The sequence below is a fragment of the Hyperolius riggenbachi genome, chromosome 1 (assembly GCF_040937935.1).
Source record: "Hyperolius riggenbachi isolate aHypRig1 chromosome 1, aHypRig1.pri, whole genome shotgun sequence".
In the NCBI taxonomy this organism is placed as follows: Eukaryota; Metazoa; Chordata; class Amphibia; order Anura; family Hyperoliidae; genus Hyperolius; species Hyperolius riggenbachi.
Window position 1 is genome coordinate 589,817,962 of NC_090646.1, and position 17,578 is coordinate 589,835,539.

The 17,578-nt window shown below is 45.9% G+C and overlaps 1 protein-coding gene across 3 annotated transcripts in view; it reads left to right on the top strand.

Moving 5' to 3' along the window:
• The window catches only part of AGGF1 (angiogenic factor with G-patch and FHA domains 1), a 105,740-nt gene that overhangs the window by 64,733 nt on the left and 23,429 nt on the right, over window positions 1-17,578 (top strand). For 2 of the 3 annotated variants that reach the window (XM_068248915.1, XM_068248933.1), the window contains 3 exons: window positions 580-829; window positions 16,791-16,902; window positions 16,977-17,028. In XM_068248915.1, coding sequence (XP_068105016.1) covers window positions 580-829; window positions 16,791-16,902; window positions 16,977-17,028 — 414 coding nt within the window. The remainder of the gene's footprint in view (window positions 1-579; window positions 830-16,790; window positions 16,903-16,976; window positions 17,029-17,578) is intronic. The other variant, XM_068248923.1, reaches the window with a different exon arrangement.

The window sequence follows — 17,578 nt, forward strand, 5'->3', positions numbered from 1 at the left end:
TGGAAAACTGCTCTGATCTAGCGTTTTTCAGAGCAGTTTTCCACTTTCCTATACTTAACATTGAGGCAGAAACGCCTCAGAAATCTAAAAAATGCTGCAGGACAGGAGTTTGAGTTTGGGGGAAAAAACGAACCGCTCTGCTGTGCACCATCCCATTCACTTTTATTAGCCAAACGGTTTTAAAAAACGCTCCAGAACCGCTCTGGTGTTCACCAGCCCTACGTCAAGGAAATAATGCATTAATTAGGTTGAATCTTCCCAAGCTGATATTCTGCCAGAGATAAGACTGCAGGAGGTTCTACTCTCTGTGGGGATCCGTATACTCACACATGGCAAGTTTTATTTTTGCATCATTTATTGCTGCCAAGCAATGTTGGCAGTTGGGTTATGCTTTTATGTGCATTTTGGTGCCACCACCAACATTAGAGCGAACACTACTTGGAATACAGTCTATCGTAAACCTGTCTGTAGCTCAAGCGATTGGACCACCACTGTTCTGGGAAAGCTCAACCTTCTTGCAATATTGTGTGCTTGGTTTTGTTGTCATTGACATGGAGTGTTGTCCTGGTTTTTCCCAAGGCTTCAGAGGAGATGAGTGTATCATCTTCCTGTAGTGCAGCTCATGACAGAGCATGTCCATATAAAAGGGAGGAGTCTGCCAGTGGGAACAAGAAGCTGAAGCTCAGCAGTCAGGTGACCAGGGACAGCTCCTCTTCCTCAGATGAGAGTGAAAAGGAGGAGGGCGAGCTCACAGACTCTGAGAAGACGTCCAGCGATGAAGACGTGTCCAGTGCAGCTAGTGCCTCTGCGTCCAACTCTGATACTGAAGGTGATCTCACTAGAAATGTTTCTATGGTGTATGCAAAATAAAGGCACTATACAATTTGGGCAACTGGAAATAACCAATAATAGAATATCTGTAACATTTACTGATATTCTACTATTTTACAGTGGTAATTTCGTTAGTAAAATATTGGTAAATGTTACCAATATTCCACTACGGATAAACCTAACCCTACTCACACAGAAGCCTCGTTCCTCCAATGCCTAACCGCTAGCACTGAAGGTGGGAGTACTGTCCACTTAGACCACCTTACTGCCTTTGTTTATGGCATTTTTATAATGAATGTGGTATTTCTCTTTCAAATGCCTACTCAGGAGCTCCGATTTTTGGTGACACCCTTCACAGACTTTCACTACTATAGGCTGACATGAGGTGTGTGTGTGCCTTCGCCCATGCAGTCTGAACAATACAATGATGTAATCTGAGAAGCAGTAGCCTCACCCAGAAAGCCTGAAACCTAAGACGCGTACACCTGCCGTACTTTTTTAAACGACGGGGCGGTCTTTCTGCCGACAGTTGCACGTGAGTACAAGCTGTCGGCAGACTAAGATTTTTGACTGATCCGCTCACGTGCAACTGTCGGCAGAACGGCCACACTGTGGGGAGGGTCTGATGGACCCGTCGTTTGGAAAAGTACGGCGTGTGTACGCTCCTTAAAACTGGCCATACATCTAGCTCTATTGCAGCCTGACCAACCTTTTGATTTGATCATTTTATCGAATAAATCAAAATCGGTGACGCAACAAGCATGCCCGATCTATGATTGATCAAGTGTATCAATCGAGCAAGCTGGAAAATCTCGGTCTGACATGATCGATTGGGTACGTTGCAGTAATGGCATGCGATAACGTGATGGACCCAAATGTAAATGTCCCCTCCAGGTGCCTGTGCATTGTAAATCATACCTGTCCAGCTGCCGTGACTCCCAGTCTTTTCCACTGTCTACCCCGAGAGCCAACAGGTTACATGGTATAGTGGTATATGTGTATTATGACTGGGCTGGGGGGGGCAGTGGAGGAGACCGGGAGTTGCTGGAGCAGGTGAGATTACAATGTATGAACAGTGGTGGAGACATTAACATTTGGGGGGTGGCAAAGGCGGTGTCATGAGGCCCATTCCTGAGAGATTTCATGCTGAAATCGACTGGGAATCGGCTTGTGGTGTATGGGCAGCCAACAGATCTGTCTCTTAGTTGATCTGCCCATACATTGCTGGACACCTAAACTCCTTCAGCTTGGCTTATTTAGGTCAGGTGATCAAACTGTTAAAAGACATTTGGGCACTTTGAAATCAAAAGATGGTATTTTCAGAGCTGCATGTGGAAATGGGGTTTACAGGAACGGATTTACTATAAGGCACTGTAGGCACGTGCCTACAGGCGGCTGATGATAGAAAGGTGGCTTACTCTGCTCCTCAAGTGCCTCCCTTCCTCCTTCCCAGTGGGGCACCTGTAGCTACCTATGATGGGCAAAGGAAGTAAGGGAGAAATGACCTCTGGGCCAGCCAGCATACTTGCGGTGGAGTTTGGGGGGTTTGTAGGTTCATGGAGAGCAAAGTCTGGGTTGCCAAGACATCTGTGCCTATAGGCTCCTGTGAGGTTAATCCGGGCCTGGGGGTTTAAGGTCCTCAGAGATTTATGTTACAGCTAAAGATACCACTACAGCCTGTTTTAATTAAAGGAAACGGTTAATATGGATGATCACCGGAGGTCCATACAAATATTAGACATCTGCTGGCTGAAAGGCTCATCCATGACAATTTCAACCAATAGTTTGACTTCTGTACAGCCTGTGTGTGAGAAGCAGTGAGCGACAGCTGAAGTTTTCATTGATATCCTTTGTCTCTGGGTACTGCAGACAGTATCCTGCATCCCCTTCCTCTCTCCTCTACATAGGACACTATGGGCTTGATTCACAAAGCGGTGCTAACCTACTTAGCACGCCTAAAGACTTTTGGGCATGATAAGCATTGCACTAAGTAGGTTAGCACCGCTTTGAGGGAAAACTCACGCGCAAAGTTTTGCGCGTAAAGTCCGGTGCGCGTGAAACGTTGCATAGGGTTTAATGGCTTTGCGCGCGTAAAACTTTATGCGCAAAACTTTGCGCGTGAGTTTATTTTATCATGCCTAAACTGAGTTTAGGCGTGATAATGGGCTTTTCACCAGCGTGCTAACAGTTAGCACGGCTTTGTGAATCAAGCCCATTGTGTAGCGCATGGATTACCAGCAGGGGCAGGCTGTCACAAATTATGCTTTTGGCCAGTTATTTCTACAGTCTGTTAACCACCCTGGTGTTCTTTTAGAACGGCCAGGGCTGCGGCGCAGCACATTTTTTTTTAAATCATGGCGCTAGCTACATGATGGGCGCTAAGCTGCGGCATCCCCCCACACCTTGCGATCGACTCCGGCGATCAGAGCAAACAGGAAATCCCCTTCAGAATGGGATTTCCTGTTTGGCTTCCCCCGTCATGTTACGCGGTGGGTAGCGGCGCGGCGGCGGCGAGCGGTATAAGAAAAATATTATGAAAATCGGCCCACCAGGGCCAGAGCAATCCAGCGCGGCGGTCATGGACGAGCAGAGCTCGTCCATACCGCTAAGCTGGTTTAACTTTCTTGCCGGTTATCCCGAGCTCAGCTCGGGGTAACCTGCGCAGGAGGATTTCTCCGGCCCCGCTGGGCCGATTTGCATAATTTTTTTTTTCCTACACGCAGCTAGCACTTTGCTAGCTGCGTGTAGTACGCGATCGCCGCCGATTCGCCGCTACCCGCCGTGCCGAGCCGACCCCCCCCACCCCAGACCCCTGCGCAGCCTGGCCAATCAGTGCCAGGCAGCGCTGAGGGGCGGATCGGAGTTCCCTGTGACGTCCCGACGTCGGTGACGTCATCCCGCCCCGTCGCCATGGCGACCGGGGAAGCCCTGCAGGAAATCCCGTTCTCAACGGGATTTCCTGGATACTCTGATCGCCGAGGGCGATCGGAGTGGGTGGGGGGATGCCGCCGCACAGCGGCTATCATGTAGCGAGCCCTGGGCTTGCTACATGATTTAAATAAAAAATTAATAAAAAAAAAAGTGCGGCGCTGCCTCCTTGCCGGATTTTTTAGAACGGCAAGGAGGTTAAAGGACAATTGAAGGGAGAGGGATATGGAGGTTGCCACATTTATTCCCTTTTAAGCAATGCCAGTTGCCTGGCAGCCCTGCTGATCCTCTTCCTCTAATACTTTTAGCCATAGACCCTGAACAAGCATGCAGCAGATCAGGTGTTTCCGACATTATTGTCAAATCTGACAAGATTAGCTGCATGCTTGTTTCTGGTGTTCAGACACTTCTGCAGCCAGATAGATCAGCAGGGCTGCCAGGCAACTGGTATTGATTAAAAGGGAAAAAAAATATGGCAGCCTCCATATACCTCTCGCTTCAGTTGTCCTTTAGAGGAAACCAGAGACCGCAATCCAGAAGACTCCGACTGAGCCAGTTACCGGGGCTGATTGTGGACAAATGGAGGCACTTGGGAGGACAGCAAGGGACTCAGCGCTGCTTATGGGGCTGGAGGAAGCCCCGGGTAAGTTTAAAATCTGACTGTATTGCTGTCTCTGGTACACTTTAACCACTTGAGGACCACAGTCTTTCTACCCCTTAAGGACCAGGCACTTTTTTTCCATTCAGACCACTGCAGCTTTCACGGTTTATTGCTCGCTCATACAACCTACCACCTAAATGAATTTTGGCTCCTTTTCTTGTCACTAATAAAGCTTTCTTTTGGTGCTATTTGATTGCTCCTGCGATTTTTACTTTTTATTATATTCATCAAAAAAGACATGAATTTTGGCAAAAAAAAATGATTTTTTTTTAACTTTCTGTGCTGACAATTTTCAAATAAAGTAAAATTTCTGTATACATGCAGCGCGAAAAATGTGGACAAACATGTTTTTGATAAAAAAAAAACCCATTCAGTGTATATTTATTGGTTTGGGTAAAAGTTATAGCGTTTACAAACTATGGTGCAAAAAGTGAATTTTCCCATTTTCAAGCATCTATGACTTTTCTGACCCCCTGTCATGTTTCATGAGGGGCTAGAATTCCAGGATAGCATAAATACCCCCCAAATGACCCCATTTTGGAAAGAAGACATCCCAAAGTATTCACTGAGAGGCATAGTGAGTTCATAGAAGATATTATTTTTTGTCACAAGTAAGCGGAAAATGACACTTTGACACAAAAAAAAAAAGGTTTCCATTTCTGCTAACTTGCGACAAAAAAAAAATGAAATCTGCCACGGACTCACCATGCCCCTCTCTGAATACCTTGAAGTGTCTACTTTCCAAAATGGGGTCATTTGTGGGGTGTGTTTACTGTCCTGACATTTTGGGGGGTGCTAAATTGTAAGCACCCCTGTAAAGCCTAAAGGTGCTCATTGGACTTTGGACCCCTTAGCGCAGTTAGGCTGCAAAAAAGTGCCACACGTGGTATTGCCATACTCAGTAGAAGTACTATAATGTGTTTTGGGGTGTATTTTTACACATACCCATGCTGGGTGGGAGAAATATCTCTGTAAATGACAATGTTTTCATTTTTTTTACACACAATTGTCCATTTACAGAGTTATTTCGCCCACCCAGCATGGGTATGTGTAAAAATACACCACAAAACACATTATACTACTTCTCCTGAGTACGGCGATACCACATGTGTGGCACTTTTTTGCACCCTAACTGCGCTAAAGGGCCCAAAGTCCAATGAGTACCTTTAGGATTTCACAGGTCATTTTGCAACATTTGGTTTCAAGACTACTCCTCATGGTTTAGGGCCCCTAAAATGCCAGGGCAGTATAGGAACCCCACAAATGACCCCATTTTAGAAAGAAGACACCCCAAGGTATTCCGTTAGGAGTATGGTGAGTTCATAGAAGATTTTATTTTTTGTCACAAGTTAGCGGAACATGACACTTTGAGAAAAAAAACAATTAAAATCAATTTCCGCTAACTTGTGACAAAAAAATAAAAACTTCTATGAACTCACCATACTCCTAACGGAATACCTTTGGGTGTCTTCTTTCTAAAATGGGGTCATTTGTGGGGTTCCTATACTGCCCTGGCATTTTAGGGGCCCTAAACCATGAGGAGTAGTCTGGAAATCAAATTCCGCAAAATGACCTGTGAAATCCTAAAGGTACTCATTGGACTTTGGGCCCTTTAGCGCAGTTAGGGTGCAAAAAAGTGCCACACATGTGGTATCGCCGTACTCGGGAGAAGTAGTACAATGTGTTTTGGGGTGTATTTTTACACATACCCATGCTGGGTGGGAGAAATAACTCTGTAAATGGACAATTGTGTGTAAAAAAATCAAAAGATTGTCATTTACAGAGGTATTTCTCCCACCCAGCATGGGTATGTGTAAAAATACACCCCAAAACACATTATACTACTTCTCCCGAGTACGGCAATACCACATGTGTGGCACTTTTTTGCACCCTAACTGCGCTAAAGGGCCCAAAGTCCAATGAGTACCTTTAGGATTTCACAGGTCATTTTTGTTTCAAGACTACTCCTCACGGTTTAGGGCCCCTAAAATGCCAGGGCAGTATAGGAACCCCACTAATGACCCCATTTTACAAAGAAGACACCCCAAGGTATTCCGTTAGGAGTATGGTGAGTTCATAGAAGATTTTATTTTTTGCCACAAGTTAGCGGAAATTGATTTGAATTGTTTTTCTTCACAAAGTGTCATATTCCGCTAACTTGTGACAAAAAATAAAATCTTCTATGAACTCACCATACTCCTAACGGAATACCTTTGGGTGTCTCCTTTCTAGAATGGGGTCATTTGTGGGGTTCCTATACTGCCCTGGCATTTTAGGGGCCCTAAACCGTGAGGAGTAGTCTTGAAACAAAATGTCGCAAAATGACCTGTGAAATCCTAAAGGTACTCATTGGACTTTGGGCCCCTTAGCGCACTTAGGGTGTAAAAAAGTGCCACACATGTGGTACCGCCGTACTCAGGAGAAGTAGTATAATGTGTTTTGTGGTGTATTTTTACACATACCCATGCTGGGTGGTAGAAATATCTCTGTACATGACAATTGTTTGATTTTTTTTACACACAATTGTCCATTTACAGAGCGATTTCTCCCACCCAGCAGGGGTATGTGTAAAAATACACCCCAAAACACATTATACTACTTCTCCTGAGTGCGGCGATACCACATGTGTGACACTTTTTTTGCAGCCTAGGTGCGCTAAGGGGCCCAACGTCCTATTCACAGGTCATTTTGAGGCATTTGTTTTCTAGACTACTCCTCACGGTTTAGGGCCCCTAAAATGCCAGGGCAGTATAGGAACCCCACAAGTGACCCCATTTTAGAAAGAAGACACCCCAAGGTATTCCGTTAGGTGTATGGCGAGGTCATAGAAGATTTTATTTTTAGTCACAAGTTAGTGAAAATGACACTTTGTGAAAAAAACCCAATAAAAATCAATTTCCGCTAACTTTTGACAAAAAATAAAATCTTCTATGAACTCGTCATACACCTAACAGAATACCTTGGGGTGTCTTTTTTCTAAAATGGGGTCACTTGTGGGGTTCCTATACCGCCCTGGCATTTTACGGGCACAAAACCGTGAGTAGTCTGGAAACCAAATGTCTCAAAATGACTGTTCAGGGGTATAAGCATCTGCAAATTTTGATGACAGGTGGTCTATGAGGGGCCGAATTTTGTGGAACCGGTCATAAGCAGGGTGGCCTTTTAGATGACAGGTTGTATTGGGCCTGATCTGATGGATAGGAGTGCTAGGGGGGGTGACAGGAGGTGATTGATGGGTGTCTCAGGGGGTGATTAGAGGGGAAAATAGATGCACTCAATGCACTGGGGAGGTGATCGGAAGGGGGTCTGAGGGGGATCTGAGGGTTTGGCCGAGTGATCAGGAGCCCACACGGGGCAAATTAGGGCCTGATCTGATGGGTAGGTGTGCTAGGGGGTGACAGGTAGTGACAGGAGGTGATTGATGGGTGTCTCAAGGTGTGATTAGTGGGGGGAATAGATGCAAGTAATGCAATGGCGAGGTGATCAGGGCTGGGCTCTGAGGGTGTGGGCGGGTGATTGGGTGCCCTAGGGGCAGATGGGGGTCTAATCTGATGGGTAGCAGTGACAGGGGGTAATTGATGGGTAATTAGTGGGTGTTTAGAGGAGAGAACAGATGCAATGCACTTGGGAGGTGATCTGACTGCGGGTCTGCAGGCGATCGGATGGTGTGGGTGGGTGATCAGATTGCCCGCAAGGGGCAGGTTAGGGACTGATTGATGGGTGGCAGTGACAGGGGCTGATTGATGGGTGGCAGTGACAGGGGGTAATTGATGGGTGATAGGTGATTGACAGGTGATCAGTGGGTTATTACAGGGAAGAACCGATGTAATTAATGCACTGGTGAATTGATAAGGGGGGGTCAGAGTGCAATCTGAGCGTGTTGGCGGGTGATTGGGTGCCCGCAAGGGGCAGATTAGGGTCTGATCTGATAGGTAAAAGTGACAGGTGGTGATAGGGGGTGATTGATGGGTAATTAGTGGGTGTTTAGAGGAGAGAATAGATGTAAACAATGGATTTGGGAGGTGATCTGATGTCGGATCTGCGGGCGATCTATTGGTGTGGGTGGGTGATCAGATTGCCCGCAAGGGGCAGGTTAGGGGCTGATTGTTGGGTGGCAGTGACGGGGTGATTGATGGGTGATTGATGGGTGATTGACAGGTTATCACGGGGGATAGATGCATACAGTACACAGGGGGGGAGGTCTGGGGGGGGTCCTGGGGAGAATCTGAGGGGTGGGGGGGTGATCGGCAGGGGGCAGGGATAAAAAAAAAATAGCGTTGACAAATAGTGACAGGGAGTGATTGATGGGTTATTAGGGGGGTGATTGGGTGCAAACAGGGGTCTGGGGGGTGGGCAGGGGGGGGGTCTGAGGGGTGCTGTGGGCGGGGGGGGCAGATCAGTGTGTTTGGGTGCAGACTAGGGTGGCTGCAGCCTGCCCTGGTGGTCCCTCGGACACTGGGACCACCAGGGCAGGAGGCAGCCTGTATAATACACTTTGTATACATTACAAAGTGTATTATACACTTTGTAGCGGCGATCGCGGGGTTAACATCCCGCCGGCGCTTCTGTATGGCCGGCGGGATGTTGCGGCGGGTGGGCGGAGCCAGTTGCCGGGGGAAGCGCGCGTCATCAATGACGCGATCGCTCCCCCGGCATAGAAAAAGGACGCAACGCCCTAAGGCGTATTGCGGTCCTTAAGGTATCCACTTTGCCGCCGCCCATGGGCTGTGGGCGGTCGGCAAGTGGTTAAAGTGAACCTGAGGTGAAAATAAACTGATAAGATAAATAATTATATTTATCCTCCTACTCCTAAAAATTACTTTCTAGATATCCTATGGTTTCTTTTTATATTTTAACATTTACAAAGTCGGTTGAATGTTTTACTGTCTATAATCCAGTAGCAGTCTATTAAAGAGAACCCGAGGCGGGGTTCTAACAACGAAATCCCCATACAGAGGCCGAGTCTGCCTATAGAGCCCAGCCTCTGTTGCTAGTCAGATTCCCCCTAAATCCCCCACCTGCGCTGAGCGAGACCCCATAAATCACAACCGCGCTGTGCGGGCTGTGTTTACCTCCTCTTGTCAGTCTCGGCTGCTCCCCCGCCTCCTGCATCGCTCCGGTCCCCACTCGCGTCCCTTCCCTCCAATCAGCGGGGAGGGAAGGGATGTTGGCGGGGACCGGAGCGATGCAGGAGGCGGGGGAGCGGCGAGACTGGCATTATGGAGGTAAATACAGCCCGCTCTGACACGCTCTGTGTCAGCAGCGCAGCTCTGAAGTATCTGGTCTCGCTGAGCGCAGGGGGAATCTAAATGGCAGCAGAGGCTGGGCTCTATAGGCAGACCCGGCCTCTGTATGGGGATTTTGTTGTTAGAACCCCACCTCGGGTTCTCTTAAAGGGCCAGTTTCCACTAGCATGAATCCTCATGCGTTGTCTGCATGCGAATTCGCATAGTCAATACAAGTGGATGGGACTGTTTCCACCTGTCAGGAAAACTGAGCGTTTTCTGTGCAGGAAAAATCTGCATGGTAGACCCCTCAGAATCGCTCGCCGCATGATACGCTTGCGATTCGCATACAGTGTATTTAATAGGGCAATCGTTTGCGTTTTTTAATGCGATTCGCATGCGTTTTCGCGTTCAAAAACGCATGCAATAAATTATTATTTTTATTTTTTTTCAATCCTCTTGCTTCCTTTTTTCTGTTTGTTCTTTATTTAAAAACGCCTGGCAGACACTGCAGCCATGCAGTTCAGCATAGAGACACTTGTGTCAATAGTGCAGCAAAATCCTTACATATATGACAAGTCCCTTCCTCAGTACAAGGATCTGCCACTCATCAGGAGGACAGGAGTTTTTAGGCTGTTGCAATTTGAGAAAGGGCTTTGCCCGAAACAGCGTCTGTCATTGCTTAGCCATGTTTGCTTAAATAAAAGAGCTGATAAATACTACTTGAGTGGTGCCGGTCCTACTTGTGGATGGACGACTGAGGGTCTCTAATGGCACTGAGACCTTGACCAAGGCACACTCCAATATTTTCTATTTTGTGGTGCTTCTCCTGTGATCTTGTTTACTCATCAGGAGGACTTGGGAGCGGATTACAAAGGACTTCACACCTGAGTGGGACCAGATGTCAGCCAAAGAAAAAAGGGAAGAAGGTGAGTGCAGTATAGGTTTTGTGTTTGTATTGATAGAATTTTTGTTTGTTTTTCTTGACAGTTTGTAGTGAAACAGTGTGTAGCAGTAGGGGTTGCAGAGGTGTCTGACTGCACATGGGGGTGGGATGGGGGGCTTTACAAGTATTTTGTGGGCACCATGAAAAGCTAGCACCAGGGCCCATAACTGATTAAGTACGCCACTTCCGGCAAGTGTCTACTGGTCCCAAACTAGCCTGATTGTACTACAAGGGCAGCACGGTGGCGTAGTGGTTAGCGCTCTCGCCTTGCAGCGCTGGGTTCCCGGTTCAAATCCTAGCCAGGTCAACATCTGCAAGGAGTTTGTATGTTCTCCCAGTGCAGGGATAGGGAACCTTGGCTCTCCAGCTGTGATAAAACTACAAATCCCAGAATGCATTTGTCTTTATTAATCATGAGTGTGGCTGTCAGACTCCTGCAATGCATTGTGGGACTTGTAGTTCCTTAACAGCTGGAGAGCCAACGTTCCCTACCCCTGTCCCAGTGTCTGTGTGGGTTTCCTCCGGGCACTCCGGTTTCCTCCCACATACCAAAAACATACAGATAAGTTAATTGGCTTCCCCCTAAAAATTGGCCCTAGACTATGATGCATGCACTACACGATACATACATAGACATATGACTATGGTAGAGACTCGATTGTGTTCCCCTCTGAGGGACAGTTAGTGACAAGGCAATATACTCTACAGCGCTGTGTAATATGTCGGCGCTATATAAATAAATAAAATAAGGGGACATAAAGCTGTGTCGGGGGGAGTGGAACGCTGTATGTACAATAAACGTTATTCCATGGTAATCGACGGTACCCTCGCAATGCTCTTCCCTTTTGCCAGCACCCTTCACTCAACTTCCAGGCTACAACAATGAGCTGCTGTGGACATCAACGCTCTGTACGTCATCTCCGCTGTACTGACATTGTTGCGGGTCGCGCCTTGATGATGTCATCAAGCTGCAACTCTGCACTAATGTCAGATGAAGCGGGGAAACGTCAGGTAGTTCAGTGGATCCTCCTCTTTTCCCCCTATCGTCACAGTAGTTACTACTGATTACTACGTTCCGCCGCCGATCATACTGATGAAGTGATCAGAAGCCGTACGCAGTGGCTTATGGTCACTGGAAGATGTCAGCTGTCATATGTTAATCTTCCCTCTTGGGTGCGCACGATCATGGTGGCACACCTCGTTATCGTGGACGTATACGTCCACTCCGAGCAGCAACAGAACCTGTTTCACGCATATTCAAACTACCTGGGTCCCCTAAAGCTTAATGTATAGCAATGTGTTTGTTAACAAATTAAAAAATACAAAACACTTGTTAACAGTAAAAATGTGTATTACATTTCAATTTCTCAGTTGTTCAACTTTATTTTTCAAGTGTATCTCTACAGTTGTCCTTCCCTACTTAGAAAGTAGTGTGAAATCAAGTCACGGTTGCCAATGGCCTCATTAGTGTGTCGTCCTCCAGTCCAACACATGCCAGCTAGAGGTTGCACATGTTCGTCCTCTACAGAAAATCCTTCTTCATTGATGACAAATTTGTGTAGAATGCTTTAACCACAGCTACAGCAGTGTCCACATGCAAGTTTATTGGTGTATGCAGCACCCTCCACTTGTTTGACAAAATTCAAAATGAACATTCGACCATGCGCCTTGCCGAGTCTATTATTAAAGTTCATCTTCCTGTCATTCAACACCTCAAGGTTGCATGAGGTGTTTCGAAAGAGTGAAGGCCTCATCACCAATAAATGTGTATGGGAAAGATTGATTCGAGGTCCCAGGCCATGGTGTCGGTGGTGGCAGGTCCAGCATCCCATTCTCCAACTGAGCAAAAAGAGTAGTGTTGCGGAAAATTTTGCGAGTTGCTTGCACTGCCAAAAGCGCCAACGTCTATGCACACAAATTTGTACTCGGCGTCTGCCACCGCCATTAGCACAATTGAAAAGTACTTTTTATAATTGTAGAGCTGGGTACCAATATGTGATGGCATGACAAGCCTGATGTGTTTGCCGTCAACAGCCCCAATACAGTTGGGGAAACGACATTGGCTCCAATATTTTGTTGCAATTTCCTCCCACTGTTGACGGTCTGGAACAGGCATGTAGGCTTGGCGAAGTTTCCTCCATAGCAACATGCAGGCCTCTTTCACTATGTAGGACATTGTAGTCTTCCCCAAACGAAATGCAAAATGTAACAATGCATACGATTGTCCTGTTGCCAAAAACCTACGGGGAAATGAAAATTACAAATGTTTTGCTTTTTTGTTTTGTTTTCCAACCGTAAAACACATTATGAATAAATAGAGGTCGGTGAGGGACACTTTTTTAAAAAAAAAAAAAAGCTAACAAAACTGAAGAAAATGGAGAGAAGTGGAAGTGAGAGTACAGCAAAGTCAACGTACAAACATTTTGAATTACTGTCATTTCTGAGACCCTGTTATTAACCACGAAGGTAATTTTTAATGTATACTTTTGAACATTTGCTATGTCTATACACTTTTTTCCACCATGTGTTTTCAAATACAACAAAACACTTTTCTCTGTTTATGATTTATATTACAGAACAGAAGACCGTTTAATGGATATACATACTCCAGAGGATGACAGCCAAAGCAGTATTGCATCTGCAGCTGCCAACTCTGACATAGCTGACGATGCTTCAGAGGTGCCATCCACTCAGCCAAGTACTAGTGGAAACTCTTCTGCTTCCGCTTACAGAAATGGAGCAAGCAGAGTAAAGGCCTCGTTCACGTCTGAGGAGCGCAGATGGCCGTGCGATCCGAACGCAGGCCCACTGCGCTGCTGATTCCATCCATTGACAGTGATGGGATCAGCTCTGCGCTTGCGGGCAAAATGCAGGCAGCAGTATGCAAGTGCTTCCCAGCGCATCGTACTGCTGCGGAGCGCGGTAGAAGGGCAGTCTATGCCCTTCTGCCGTTCCTGCGTTTCAGCACATCATATGCGCTTCCATATCCGCACGGAAGCACGTATGATGTGAACGAGGCCTAAGTAGATAGAGGAGAGTAAGGTCGACCGAAGTGCATGGAGAAATGAAAGAAATGGCACACATGTCTACTACCTACAGACATTCTGGAATATTTGCAAACCAACCGTGAGCGCCAACGTGCTACTGAAGAACATGTTCCATATAAAATTGCAAATTCATTGGTGCCATACCTAGAGGAGGTTAATCCATGTTTTTATGGAGAGGCTCATATTGAAATGATTCAGGTAGCTCTAAAATACCAAGCTAAAACCAGGCAAAAACATCAGGGGAACTACCCAGAGGGTTGTGGTTCACAGTTCTGCATCACAGCAGTTGTTGAAATACATGCAAGTAAACTTCATCATGTAAAATTGTTGTCAGTGTGGTTTGTAAATAACTTTGTCAACGACTACTATAATGTGGGGGGGGGCCACAATGGCCATAGTGGTTATTGTATTGAATTGTACTTCACTAACCTATTCCATGGCATTGTACTAATTCAAATAACATGGCCTACATGGAGAACAAATCTCAAATGAGCATTTCACCTGAGAGTCACCAACAGTATCTCCTTCGGAATGACGGCACAACGGAACGGGTATCCTTCGTAAGCAGCTCACAGCCCAAAATCTGCATCAGGGAATCAAAACTAAAAAAGAAACAAAACAACAATTTACAATCCATACATATTACATTCACGCTCACTACATAGTTTATTACCATTGCAAACACATGGTTATTAAAAAAATACTTATTTAGTAGACATCTGGGTGTAGTTGAAGAACTTGACTCTGTGACTCCTGATATCCTCATACAGGACAGTAAACTGCCCTTTCAGAGGCCTCTCTACAACAAGAGGATGTATCCAAAACCGGTGTCGTCTCAGAGGTTGAATCCTCCTCCTCCGCATGCTGAACATCAAGTTGCTCAGCATTGACAGAAGCAACACCTCTTCCACATCACAAAAAAAAATCTTCTCTCTCAGCACTCCAAACAACACAACCTACTCAATCGCCTTCACAAAACCCACAAGGAGAAACAGGAAGGAAGTTCTCACATGTAAATTTCTATGAAAAAATGTCTTCCTGAGGTGACAACTTCCTCCTTCCAGCTCACAGGCACTAACATGGTTAAAAACACATTTTTCGCAACGAATTTGCACCACACTAGTGGAAACGGGCCCTAAGTGTCCCAGAGTGAAAATACATGAACTGTTGACCTTATCTCTCTCCCCTGTCCTCAGAAATTGTATTCTGCCAGGAAACTTTTATGGCTGTACTTTGCTAATCAGTGATGTTTATTCTATTCCTGACAAGGTACCAACAAGCCAGAAGCTGTCACTTCCATGTCTAAAAATTAACTCTTTCAGGCAGCAAAACAAAACAGCCTGGTTATTAATATGTTTGGCACAGTACATACACGTGTTTATCTCATCATGTCACATATCGCCTCGTGTACACTTTAAGGGCTTCAGGTTTTTGTGGCATTTTCTTTGCACAGAAAGTGTTACTTTCCCCTGAAAAAAATAGAATGCTTGGTAACCTCACCAATAGCAAAGGAGATCACTATCCACATTTGTTCATGGCTTAGTAAAGGAGGGTTCATGCTTGTCTACATAGAAAGTGCAAACAATTTTTTTTTTTGGGGGGGGGGGGGGGGGGGGGATGCTGCATTGCAGTGGACAATATAACGCGTACGCAAAAAAATGCCAGGCAATTGCTGATCGTAGAATGTCAGCAGCATTTGCCAATATTCCACTATTTTACAGTGCTAAATTTCATCAGTAAAATATCAGTAAATGCAAGCGATTGCAATAGCGATGTTGTAGTGCACTAGCCCTTACTGATATTTTACTACAGCTAAACCTAACCCTATTCTCACACAGGACCTTTCCCTCGAGCAAACCCCCTTCCTGGACCCTGACCTTAACCGTCAACACCCCTGACCTTAACACCCCCCCCCCCCCCCCCCCCCAAACGTCCGCATTAAAAAAATAAAAAAATACCGGAGTTGCCACGGAGGCGTGGGCGACATCCTCTAACTGTCGCTGCGTCCAGCAGCTGGCCCTGTGTCCCAGGTTTTTTGTTACTGCGCATGTGCGCAGTAATGGACAGCTGGACGGGACCAGGGAGCGAGCAAGGTGGGCGGGTGCGGGCGCGCATGCTCGGCGCACGGCGGTTGCATGCGAAGTGCGCGCATGCGTACTGGCGGCGGCAAAAAGACCTAGAGCCCATTTTTAAACGGGCTTGGGTCTACTAGTTATAGGATAAACTTTTAAGTGTGCAAGCCCCAGGCTTTCATTATCATTCTTTACCCAATGAGCCAAGTACCTGTATTAAGCATGTGATAAGACTAAATTCTTGTCCTGCGTGCTCGTTTCAGAGTCCCAGATAACCTATTTAGCAATGGCAGCTCCCATATTTGTACCCATACAAGTCCTCTATAGTATGAAGCTTGGTGTAAGGCCTCGTTCACATCTGCTGCGCTGAAAAACGTGTGAAAGCGCGTAGTAAAAAAACGCATGCGCTTGTGCGCGCTTTAGTACGCGTTTCTGTGCGTTGCACTGCGCTTCTGTAAAGCACGTTTTGCTTGTTGTACCAGCAGCAGTTGTCAATAAAACTTTGTTTTTGTATGTAAATGTATTTTTTTCTCCAATTAGGGGTAAAAAACGCATGCGCTTCTATGCGCTTGTACGCGCTTCTGTGCGCTAAAAAAGCGCACCCATTCACTTGTATTGCTGTGCGCTTTCCAGCTCAACGCACAGAAATGCCTGCAACCCTACGTTTCTGTAACGCTGCTCAGCGCAGCGCATAGATGTGAACCAGCTACATTTAGTTACATGGAAAAGTAATTACCTTGCTGATCGCACAGGGCAGTGCGCTGTAAAAAGCGCACAGAAACGGCCCTGATGTGAACGAGGCCTAAGTGTTCCCACCTCCTCATCTGAACTCTCCTCATTATGTCTTTTGTGGCAGATGACATGCCCTGAGGACACTGGTTGGAATATGCATGTAGACAGGTTTGCTGCTTGGCTGTCTGGTATAGATTCATGCATACTGTATTAACAATGTAGATTTGTATAGTATATGTGTTCTGAAATGTGCAGACACTGGTGTAATACTGCAATGATATGAATAAGATGTGTTTTTTGGGGAGCTTCAGAAGGGAAATCATACCTCTCCTGTTTTGACTCATGCAGACACAGAGCCGATCTGGCCTCCCTGTATTCGGGTGATAGTGGTGAGATCGCCAGTGCTTCAGAAAGGATCTCTCTTTATAATAACAGCTGTGAAAAGTGCCACGATTGGGAGGTAGGCAGAGATGGACGACGGAATGGTAAGAATACATAACACAGGCACACAGGATAAAAATCTTTCTCATTTAGGGAGAAGGACATGCAGCATACAATTCGTATTCCTGAACTTGGTGTTAGTAAGGTACGTAGCTTCACTATTACTGTTATAAACTAAAGTGCATTACTCTTTCAGCTAAAACAATGATATGTCAAATAAAATTCTAGGCAGCTAATAATAAAGCATCCTGCTTCCCTCCCCTTACCCTGTACAGTAAAGGAAATAGAATTATTATAGATACATTTGGTAACTGTATTGTTATAAATACATTTGGTAGCGGTTTTGCAGTGGCCTTTCTATATGGGTGGTGTGGGGGAAATATTGTGACTTCTTAAAGTGGACCCAAATTAAAAATACAAGATTTCAGAAATAAAATCTATTTTCTAAATTCTAATAATAAATGGCAGCCTTTTTTCAGCTGCATGATGACAAATATAAAATATTTTACATTTATTGGAGGAACCCCTCACTTCCTTTCATATTGCCGGGACAGAATCCGGCAGACTGGTGGAGCAGGTGGTGTCCAGCAATGGAGGAATTGCTAATGGCTGCCACCTGTATAACCCTAGTTATGAAAAGAAAAGGGTGAAAAGCATGCACTGAAATGCTCATAGGCTTGAAGGAGTGTTTATTT